Genomic DNA, 11,943 nt, shown 5'->3' on the forward strand with positions numbered 1-11,943 from the left:
ATTATAAATATGCGTCTCTTAAATAAGATGTTTTGACTTTTGATTTATCTAAATAAATGATAAGACATAAGATGTAAATATTAAGACCTTATAACCAATTTTTGTTTACTAAGTTAATTATCCCGTTGCAACGCACGGGCATCCAAACTAGTCACTTTTATTTTGATCAATATGAAGCTTAATAACTATCGGTTCATCATTTAAATCGGATCCATATCGGGTCTGGTCTGGGTCGGGCTTGAGTCATTGATTATCAGGTCGCATCAGGTTAGGGGTCATCATCGGGTCGGGTTGGCTCAATTTCGGGTCGCAAAATTCTCAAGTTGTAAATGGTTGGGTTTGCTCGGGTTCGAGTTGAGTCCCTCGGGTCGGATCAGACTTGACAACTCTAATTTGTGTTTCCTTTTCATAAACCCTAACTTTTGCTTTCTTCTTTCGAACCGCCATACTAACTATACCTCAAACAGACTTCCTCCTTTTTTTTTCTCCATCTTGCGCAAATTTCAGTTCAAACATGGTGAAAGGCAAAGCAAGTAAGAAAACAATCCCTAATCTCAAATTCATGCATTTTAATTATCTTGGTCAATTTCTTTTTTTCATTATTTGATTATTTGGTTATAATTTGTTACTCTAATTGTTCATGTAGAGAGCAAGAACAAGAGGGTTACAATAAAGAAGAAGCACCAAATTCTAAAGAAAGTGAAAGAACACCATAAGAAGAAAGCTAAAGAAGCCAAAAAGCATGGAGGATTGAACAACAGTAAACAAGTTGACAAGGACCCTGCTAATCCTAATCAATGGCCTGACAAAGAGCAGAGTCAACAATCTCTTGAAGCTCGTCGCGCTATCGAAGAATCAGAGATAGCTGCTGCTCGTGAACACAGGGTGCGTAATTGTAATTGGATTGTTTTTTTTTTCCGGTTATGTTTTTGTGGTATTTTGGGATTGCATTGTGAATTTTGTGATGTTAAAGGGTATTTTTTGCACTAAAGTTGTCATCTTTGTTAATGTTTGTGGGGTATATTGTTGGAATTTGGTTCATGAATGGATATGAGCTCGAAATTTGTGATTTTTTGTGTTCTTGTATTCCTACAATATTAGAATTTGGAATTGCAATTGCAATTGGAATTGGAATTGGAATTGGAATTGAAGGTGATGCTTTGATTCGTCTTGGAAGATGGTTTTTGTGTCCTAAGTACCTGGGTTATGCTGGGTTGGTTTGTCTGGTTGTTGGTTGAGGAGCATTGTTGTTAAGATAAGTGATTTCTAGTTAGCATCTCTTATCTGATGCATTCCTGGTTTCTCTGTGAATAAATATTAGGAGGGTTGCTATGGACCTTCTCCCTCCAACATTCTCTCTTTACCCTCTCACAATCGATTAATCTGATATATATTGGGGTCGGAAGTCAAGTGGATGAGGCAAAATATATACTCCCTCTGTCCCGGGTATTTGTTGTCCTTTTCCATTTTGGGTGTCTCAATCATTTGTTGTCCTTTCTATTTTAAGAAAGAACTTGATGACCAATTTGATCATTCACACTCAATTTGTTCCACTTGTCATCTAGTAATTGGCCCCCTCCTCTTTCCTGGGTCTTTGTGCCAAAACCAAAGGACAACAATTGACCGGGACGGAGGGAGTAATACTTTTAAGCGATTGTGAGAGGAGAAGGTAGATAGCAATTCTCAAATATTAGACTAACCCGGATGAGGTTTTGGACTTTTGGTTACACTAAGCTGTTTTCTACTAGGGTCATTTAGAACTTCTTTGAGTGTTCTTGCGTTGAAGATTGTTGGATATCAAATTGAAGATTGATTTGTGGCTATGTGCAACTTTTAAATGTATCCAAATTCCTTTGCTCCTGCGAAGTGAATGCTTCTTTATTGTGAAGTGTTAGTTGTTTTGTTCTTTTTCCACCGTTGCTGTGTAAGTTAATTTTGCCTCCAATGTATCAATAGGCTCAGAAAAGAAAGCTTCAACTACTTGAGCATAGAAACAATGCTAGTATGGAGAATCAAGAGGGAGTTGATGAGTTTAAAGACTTCGTGAAAAGCAAAGGTACATGGGAGCTTTCTAAGGATAGCGTGACTTCTTTGTTACTGCTTTAGCCGAGTGTTTTTCAGGCAGTTACTTACCCATACTTTTTGCAGACAATTCTGATAAGGTTTACTTTTTGCAGACAATTCTGATAAGGTTTTCTACAAGGAGTTGGTTAAGGTCATTGATTTATCTGATGTTATAGTGGAGGTTCTTGATGCTCGTGATCCCCTTGGTACGCGATGCGTTGATATGGAGAAAATGGTGCTGAATTCAGGCCCGAGTAAGAAGATTGTTTTATTACTGAATAAAATAGGTACATTTTCTTCTTGGCTCTAAATCAGTCACTTGGTTGTACACTTCTCCTAGATGTTTTCGCATAGTCACTTGGTTGTACACTTCTCCTAGATGTTTTCGCATAATCTCTTACTGTATGTATGCGCCAATTGTTCGTGTCAGATCTTGTACCTCGTGAAGCTGCGGAAAAATGGCTCAAGTATCTCAGAGAAGAATTACCAGCAGTTGCGTTTAAGTGCAGCACTCAAGAGCAAAGGTCAAATTTGTCATGGAAATCCTCAAAATCTTCAAAACCTGGCAGCCTTCTACAAACAAGTGAATGCCTTGGAGCCGAAACTCTAATTAAGTTGCTGAAGAATTACTCTAGGAGTCACGAGGTAACAAAATTTCATAACCAGTATATTATCTAAGCTTGCTTTGGGAATAAGTTCTTGTTGGTTTATTAATAAATTATTATTTCGAAATGTATAGATAAAAAAGTCAATCACAGTGGGTATTGTGGGACTTCCGAATGTGGGCAAAAGTAGTCTTATCAATAGTTTGAAGCGATGCCATGTTGTCAATGTGGGTGCCACTCCTGGTTTGACAAGATCAGTACAAGAAGTTCAGCTTGATAAGAGTGTCAAATTGCTGGATTGTCCTGGGGTTGTTATGCTTAAATCTGGACAGAATGATGCATCCATAGCGCTTCGTAATTGCAAAAGGATTGAGAAGCTTGAAGACCCAATTGGGCCAGGTACGATATTTACCTTTTTTCAGTTTAGTTTTATTTTTGAATGCGTATAGCATACACTCGTGATAGTTTACCTTATTCTGTTTATTTAATCCACTTTAGCATTGATTTAGGACTTGTAGATGTTTGCTTGCAGTCGACAAACATTTTCCTTATTCTGTCGGGTTATTTTGCTTATCTTTTAGTTATATCAGGCCATCAGGGTCATTAACAATAAATGTTTGTTTACTCAGTGAAGGAAATTTTCAAGCTTTGCCCAGCTGAAGTATTAATTAAGATATTCAAGATCGCAACCTTCAACTCAGTAGATGACTTTTTGCACAAGGTTGCCACTGCTAGGGGAAAGCTCAAGAAAGGTGGCATTGTAGACGTTGAAGCAGCCGCAAGGATAGTTCTGCATGATTGGAACGAGGGTATATAGAGCGAAAAATCACCGAACTATGTTGATTGTACATTCTCTTCTTAAATGTGATAGTTGTGAACCTTGAATTACCATATTTCCATTTTCAGGTAAGATTCCCTTTTACACCATGCCTCCAACTAGGAACCAAGGAGAGGTTCCCGAATCTGAAGAGGCTAAGATTGTTACAGCACTTGGAAAAGAGTTCAACATAGATGAGGTTTATGGCGCGGAATCATTCATTGGTAGCTTGAAGTCAGTTGATGATTTCAGCTCCGCCGAGGTTCTTCCAAATGTTCCGGTTAATTTTGATGAACAGATGGTTGAGGTGAGTCATTGTGTTCTTTGTGATATATCTGTGTTTGCGTGGTACTTAATAAGAGTTGGAGAGCCGCAACATTACATTGCATTACGGCCATTTTATGAGTTGGAGCCAAAATATGTAGATTTTTCATATAAACGGCCAAGTCCGACACTTGGTGACATAAACCATTCTCTCTTCTTATAACAGGAAAAATCTCAGGACTCAACGCCAAATGTTGTTGGCAATGATGTGGATGAGTCCATGGAGGCTGCAGAAGAGGAACCAGTCAAAAAGAAACCAAAGAATGCAGCAATAAAGCAAAATGAAAATCTGTATGTTGCAGAAGGCATGCTCAACCCGAAAATGAGAAAAGCTGAGAAGAAGAGACGAAAAAAGGCCAGCAAAGTTGCAGCATCAGGAGATGCCATGGACGATGATTCCGATTTTGATTTCAAGGTTGATAATAGACAGGGAGACTTGGCTATGAAAGACGGTAATGATGATGGGGATGATTTTAAAGTGGAGGTGCCTATGGCAGGCGTGATTTTTGATGACGAGCAATAGAGATATATCCAGATTTAACATGTTATTTTTGTAGTAATATCAATTTTGTTAAACTGAGAATAACGTTAGAAATGAGATTGTTCAAAATTGATCTTCAATTGTTTTTTTCAATTTTAAAGGCTTCTAAAGTCTTTTGTCGAACAAAGCTCAAATGAAGCTTTATCAGCTCATATCACTGGCATCCCTCCACATTATTGCAGTTGTATACTCTCTTAACAGCTGACAACTCCTGCTTATGTCCGAGTCCTGATCGTGTTACCTGTCCGTCGTTCAGCTATGATCAAAACAGCTGACGACTCCCGCTTTTATCCAAGATCTGATCGAAAACATAACGATGCCTAGAATAGATGATGATATTGCTCTATATAGATGCAACCCGAGTTTTAAAACTGTTTGCTTATCCATATATATAAATGTTTAAAGGGGGTTTGTCCGAAATTCTGACAAAGTTGTCGGACCTAAATCATGGCTTGAGATTTAGAGTTCGTTAGCCGTCATGTTCAATTTGTGTCCAATATGAACTCGTAGTTGTTGATTACCTTTGTTGAATTACACAAATTTACAATATTCAGTTCCACTGGCCCAGCTCGCTAACTTGATGTTGGACTCGGTGACTAGTGTGCGATCTAAAGCCGTCTCCTAGCTAATGAATCTCGTTAACTTATTGTGCCATTTTCAAAAATACAATAACCCGACTCACTATGCCATAAAAAAAACACTTTTTTAAAATAAGGGAAAAAAGATGGTGGTTCAGTTGGAACCGTGGTAATCTGGGTACTAATGAGCCCAGGTGGCACCGACATGTAATCCTTCCACTGACAGGAGCGAGAGGTAGTCGTTGCTCTGTAAAGCCAGCCTCACGCATTGCCCTCTGCTCTAGTACCCATGTCACCCGAGCCTTCGCTCAAGTCACAGGGGTCAACTCCCTACTTGGAGAGGGCATGTCAGAATGAATATAGCCAGACTGGATCCGACCCAGATTACCATGACCATGTTCCACCAACTTGGTGCCCCCACTTGGGTTACAAACTCGTGTTATTGAGCTCGGCGAGAAATTAGTGTTAATGATGTTTATAAATATGAGATTAGCTTTGTATTCTACCGATGTGGGATGGAGTGTGTACTTAGAGTTGATATCTTATGACTTAATAACCCCACCACTGCTATTACATGGCGTCTTTCATTTCTTTGTTTGATTTGATACTCTAGTATTAATACAACAAAGTTTACAATACATGTAAGATTGGTTATTATGAAGTGCATATTCGGACTCAAACCGGAACCGTGGTCGTGCAATGGATGATTCTTATGGTGCTTCGTTTCTTTGCTTGCAACCTGTTGGAAATGAAGTCATGGTTTTGTACCCGCCTGAGATCACACTACTACATTGCGTTATATTATATTTGAATTTCATTTTTAAAATTTCGAAAAACTTTATGCATAAAAATGAATCAAGGGATTATATCTTATTTGAAAAATGTAATACGAAATTTATTTTAGAAAGATGGTGGTTAATATGCCGGTACAACATCAACATTATTCTACATTGTATGTGAAGTATTTGAGTTTTAACGAGGCCCCCGGGTTTTAAACTAATTAATAAGTGCATTTTTTCATATTTTCAATGGAGGCAAAGACTCGTTACTCTTTGGTTATGGATTATATTGGAATAAATCAAAATGGTTCACTAAAGTGGCTGCGCTTCTTTCTTTTGTGAAATAGCGGTCATTCAATGCAGTTCTCCACGCAACGGCCTGTTTGTGTTGCTAACATAAGGGTAAGGCTGCGTACATCCGACCCCCTTACCCCGCAATTTGCGGGAGGCATTGAGATTTAAGGCACTGGGGTAATGTTGTTATTGAAATTTCACCAATGATTTTATTTTTTAAACTTTGGTAAGGTAAATGGTAATACAACAAATATTCCTTCCTCTAATTATCAAACCCACTTATTCTTCCTTCATAAGTACGACATACTTTTATATCTCTAATCTATCTACGTACCCTAAGTATCACTCAAACAAACCACATTTGTACACAAACATCATCAAGACAATCTAGCTAACATGCTAACTGATCTTTGAAGTTGGAGATTTGTTCAAAAACAGGAAGCCGCCTCGGTCTAAGTGGGCCCCATTTTGACTCGATTTCTTCAAGCCCATTAACAAACTCATCCTCCATTTGAAGGTCCATAATGTTGGACATCAAAGGTGGTGGTTGCCTTGACTCCAAATCCAGCAACAATTCTTCCGCCCGATTTCTCGTTCGGATGTCCTCTGAACCCGGATAATCGGCCCATATAACTTTTTCGAGAACAGATCGGGCCTCTTCATATCGGGCTTGTTTGATCAAGCACAGGCCCAAATTGCATGCTTTGTTTGCATCTGGGTCGATCATTTGGGCTTTTCTGTAAACTACTTCAGCTGCTATGTAATTTGTCTTTTGCATGTAGGCCCAGCCTAAGTTCCCCTGTGATAAGAGAATAAAGAAACAAGATTAAGAGCTGATTTGTACATACGATAGTTGTAGGATACAAGTTATACAATAATGTTTTTGCTGCTATCATTAAATGAGGTGCATGGTATCGGATGTAGCCATTTTCCGATTGCAATTCCCATATATGAGTATCTATGATTTTGTAATAAAGATCGTAATCCTACTTAAAGGGGGCCAGCCATAAAAGCGATTTTGATGCTGGCGAGTTCGAACCCAGGTCATGAATACCACTTCTCATGACTTTACCAACAAGTCATGAGTACCACTTCTCATGACGCTAAGGTGTCTTGTTTCAATTCCCTCTCGAACAAAAACTAGATTATGCCGTTCAGAAACACTATACTCGTATAAAAAATGGTTCTAAATATACATCATTGTAATTTGTAAAACCGTCTCTTGTTTTACGCATAACGACTAGTTGACTACCCTTGTGGAAGTAGCTATCAATTTCTTAGATATTGAACCGTCTTACACAAGACATTAAAAAGGGAGATCATTGAACCATTAGGAAACGTAAAAATGCTCAACGTAAGGTTAAAAAGAGATGAATACCAGTATCCTAGACATTTCTTGTTGGATAGACACTTGAAATTTCTTGCCGTGAGATCTTGCTGTTTTTGTTGGTTTTCCATTGAATGCTTCCCCTTGGTATATCATCCTTAACTTCTGTCTTAATAGCTCTATTTGCTCATCTACTTTTCCACATTTCTGTTCAAACCATCTTCAACTTATTAATTCTCAATATCTATTGTTTACTTCATGTAACATTTAACATAGGTGATTTAAGTCCATACTATGGTGCGTCAGCGGATGAAGAGGAACCAAGCTTGAGGCAACGCTCCTTTCAACCTGGGGAGGCTGCAACAGGAGTTGAACCAGAGGCTCATAGCTCAAGCCAGGTCATAGAGTAGGTCTTAGCCTAATATACACACTCTACCGAAGAGGTCTTAGCCTAATGGTTAAGACGGAGGTATCATACATGACAATAGGTCACAGGTTTGATTCGAATCCCCTCCCCCATATACTGTACCGGCCTTATTATGCCTCATGTGACACGACTGACACCTAATATACATTCTACTTATTACAACTATGGCTATTTTTCAAAATAACTACCAAATAGCATACTTATGATTTAATATTGAAAAGCGATCTTACACAAGTATATTGTAAAACAAATCCTTTTCGTAACTACGCAACATTTTAACATTTATTTGTGAGTTATATTTCATGTTCATTGGATTTGTCTTACAAGAGACTAATTGTTGCAATGTTTAGGGTTGGCCGTCCAAAAGTACCTTTCAAATTACTCTTAACTCGTACTCTTGCATTTTCGATTTATCTTATACAAATGTTTGTTTTCTTGTATTATTTGTGATAATGGGAGTTAAAACTTAAAAGGGCACGTTTAATTTCATGCCGATGGGCTTCAAATCCGAGTGAGATTAGTAGATTACTAACTACAACTATATATAGCATCTAAGCACGTATATCTGTGTGAAGAAACAACGATATATAAATCGAGAAAACAGTCATATTGTAAGTACCTTATACAAATCAATGAGAACATTATCGAGCGATTCTTGAGCATTTTTGGAGCAACGACATCTGAAAGACTTGATAGCTTCAATAGCTTCTTCAGTTCTATCAAGCTGCTTCATCACAACAGCCATGTCTTTAAGCGCGCTATCAACCCTATCCCCTGCATTTATCGCCTTCCAAAACCACACTATCGCCGCTTCCGGATCTTTTTGTACTACCTGATCATCGCATTAGTAGACCATTACATCCAATTGGTATAATCTTGATATAATTTGGAGACAACTAATGCAAATACATTCATTCAATTTTGTACTTGTGTAGAAGGACTTATCCGTCATTCAAATATCTTCTTAGTTCTTCCTATTTGCTTTTACGCAGTTTCTTAAACAATATTTTGATATGTTTTACTCCCTCCATTATTCTTTATATATCGTTTTAGGTTATTGATAAATTTACTCATTATATGTGGTTTTACATTTCCTACGCATTCTCTTTTTTAATGCAATTGTAAATTAATTATGGGTCCTCAATTTTGGTACCATACAAAACTTTTTTCATTATTGGTTCACAATAAACAAATTCACTGTAAAATGTAAAACTTTTTCGTATGTATTTTACTTCTTTCCAAAGCTTTATTTAAATGCCTAATTAATGTTATAATCACACTTAATTCATTTTCTTAATAATTGTGTTTTTTCCTAAAATGACATATAATGAATAATGGAGGGAGTTTTTTTGTTATGCATTACGATTTAGTATGGAGTTTTTTTTTAAATATAATTTTGTGAAATACAATCATGTTGGAGTATATGGTAACAATAATTATCGTGTAAAACTGTCTAACAATAATTCAGCGATAGTAATAAATGAGTGTTTAACCAATAAAATATTACGATCTTATTCTATAATTTGTGTACGGTGTACTATAAAAAGCAAATAGGGATTAGGGAGCATATAGTAAAATTGAGGGAGTAATTAAAAATTGCAAGTCATTAAGCTTCTAATTAAACCAACTTGAACAACTCTTAATAAAGTAGGTAGGTACTAGGTGGTAGGCTTGTAGGCAGGCATTAAGATATACAGGATCACAGGAATACTAAAACTCAAATAAAACCGTCTTAAATGAGAATTTGCCTGTATATACAACCATCTTACACAAAACCGACCTAGTAATTATAAAATAAGTAGGGAAAGAACGAACCTGGGCATGTTTGGCACGAACATAAGGTCCATCCCCAGCGGGGACCTTATGAATCACATGAGCCATGTCTCGTTCACCGCCACCGCCACCGCCGACACCTAACATCTTCTTTGAACCGCCACTGCTTCTCATCTCCATTATGATTATGATGAAGTATTATATACGTGTTTACTATTCACACCGAAATTAAACTCGAGAAGAAAGTAAGAATAATAATAAATAAAGATGGACAATGAGAATGAGTGAGATAAGAGTAAAGTAGAATTGAAGTTGGAAATTGGAAAGTTGCGAAATCAAGGGAGAAGAGAATCAGATGTTTGTTGAGGAAGGATGAAATATAGAGAATTTGAGACACAAATTCGGTGATCCACAACCAAAAACTAAAGCTTTTTATATACTCCAAGGGTTAACTTTGTACTTGGACGTTTTTAAGTCCATGTTCATTCCTTTTATCTTTTGTTTTCTATTTTTGTTATATGGAGAGTACTTCATTTTATTTTATTTTATTTCTTTGGTAGTTGCTTACTAACACACTTTAAATTAGCACAAAATCTCATTGCTGACGGCCGATATACGTCACAAGCTTGTGGGTAATACTTGACCCGTCGAGTAAGACCTATTGTTAAATTAGTAGGAGAGTAGTGTAGATGTCAATTAGTTTAGTAAATAATAAAGTAGTTTAGATCTCGCGTAATAAATGCACGGTATTTATAGAGTTTTTATTTTTGTATTATTTAATCATGCTAATTAATTAACACCTCATTAATTTTTCATATTTCACATCATTTTATTTTGATATGAGGAAGAAAAATGAACTGTAAACTTATTCAAAAAAACTGAGTAAAATTGAACTATAAAATATAATGATATCTCATTGAACATTCATTTTTCTCATTATTGTATTTTATTTGTTTCGAGCAAAAAAAAAATAATTAAAATCGAAAATTAATCCAAAAAAATTGAATGATGTGCTGAGGTATTTTTTTTAAAGTATTTTTTATAACACAAAGCTAATAATTTCAATTTCTAAATTCTCTCAGTTTTTTTTTTTTGTAATGAAAGTAATCAAAACGATTTATAGTTTATAGTCTTATACTTCGTATTATTTATTCTTTAGTTAAAATATTATAGTTAGTATTTAGTGAAAATTATATAATTTGATGAAAAGATTAATTGTAATGAAAAGAATTATATAATGAAACATATTATAATTATTAATTTCTTATTTAATGAATACAATTAAATTATTAATAACTTCCTTATTTAACAAGATGCTTTTTGGAGGAAAAATTGTGAGTTCACCTATTCTTTTAGTAGATACTCCCTCCGGCTTGCTATTTTCTTCCCATTTCATTATAATACTCCTCACATATATTAGAGAAACGGGAAGAAAATTAAAAGCCGGAGGGAGTAGTTGCTTGGAAAGAGCTTCAAAATCTATAAGAGTAAATTAAAAATATTGATTTCTTGCATGGTAATTTTATATTAAAACTAAAAAGCTTTCAAATTAAAACTATAAAATATATTAGTTTTACTTGCACGGTATCTATAGTAAATTAAAATCTAAAAAGCTTTCAAATTAAAACTATAAAATATATTAGTTTTACTTGCACGGTATCTATAGAGTTTTACTTTTTAGTGTATTATTTATGGAATTTAAATTGACAATTAATTTATTTTTCATGTTTTTCCTCATTGTATTTTGATTAGAGAAAAAAAAAATTAAAATCGTAAGAAGTAATTAAATGAGTATTTTTTTGAAAGTTTTTTTTTGTTTTTTTTTTTTACCGAGAAATTAATGATCTAATAACATATTTTTTAGCCGCAACTTTTTATCATAAAAACTCAATGAATTTTTAACAAATATTTACTAATAACATACTCCCTCCTATTAAGTCATTTCCTCCCACTTTCCGTTTTCATGATAGTCGGATTTTCTTCCCTCTTTCCTTTTTTGGAAGGTTTTCTGTGGTTCAAAATCAATTGTATGTCGCGTAGAGTATTTTGTGTGGTCCAAAATCATTTTCTTATATCTTGTACGGAATGGAAGCGGAAGAAATGAGTGAATAGGAGGGAGTATTTTTTAGCCACAACATTTTATCATAAAAATAAATGAATTTTTATCATAAAGTTCTTTATAAAAAAGAATTTCTTTACCATAAAAAGATCAGAGATAAATTTGTGCAGAATGTGAAATATTGAATGTTATAAATATAAGCACTATTATAGGAAATATGTTTTAGGCTAAAAGATTATGTCCATTTATAACTTATCATGTCCATACCCATAATATATGCTAAAAATACCAAGCACTATTATAGAAAGTATGTTTTAGGCGGGAAAATTTGGAGTTTCGCCTATTCATTTAGTAA

The 11,943-nt window shown here is 35.3% G+C and overlaps 2 protein-coding genes across 3 annotated transcripts; one reads left to right on the forward strand and one right to left on the reverse strand.

Moving 5' to 3' along the window:
• Positions 1-420: 420 nt before the first annotated feature.
• Positions 421-4,444, forward strand: LOC141592056 (guanine nucleotide-binding protein-like NSN1). 2 transcript variants are annotated; one of them, XM_074412617.1, is made up of 9 exons: positions 421-533; positions 647-885; positions 1,957-2,056; positions 2,178-2,351; positions 2,495-2,709; positions 2,804-3,068; positions 3,299-3,478; positions 3,576-3,793; positions 3,977-4,444. In XM_074412617.1, exons 1-9 carry the CDS (start codon positions 515-517, stop codon positions 4,331-4,333), a joined length of 1,767 nt encoding a protein of 588 aa, XP_074268718.1. In that variant the 5' UTR covers positions 421-514; the 3' UTR covers positions 4,334-4,444. The 2 variants fall into 2 exon arrangements, with proteins under 2 accessions (XP_074268718.1, XP_074268719.1); XM_074412618.1 differs by having other exon boundaries at positions 3,989-4,444.
• A 1,741-nt stretch (positions 4,445-6,185) lies between these two features.
• Positions 6,186-9,979, reverse strand: LOC141592057 (protein SULFUR DEFICIENCY-INDUCED 1-like). The gene is made up of 4 exons (XM_074412619.1): positions 9,572-9,979; positions 8,376-8,588; positions 7,381-7,536; positions 6,186-6,801 (listed from the first exon to the last, which is right to left on the reverse strand). Exons 1-4 carry the CDS (start codon positions 9,707-9,709, stop codon positions 6,394-6,396), a joined length of 915 nt encoding a protein of 304 aa, XP_074268720.1. The 5' UTR covers positions 9,710-9,979; the 3' UTR covers positions 6,186-6,393.
• Between the last annotated feature and the right edge of the window lie 1,964 nt (positions 9,980-11,943).

Source organism: Silene latifolia, chromosome 7 (genome assembly GCF_048544455.1).
Source record: "Silene latifolia isolate original U9 population chromosome 7, ASM4854445v1, whole genome shotgun sequence".
Classification (NCBI taxonomy): domain Eukaryota; kingdom Viridiplantae; phylum Streptophyta; class Magnoliopsida; order Caryophyllales; family Caryophyllaceae; genus Silene; species Silene latifolia.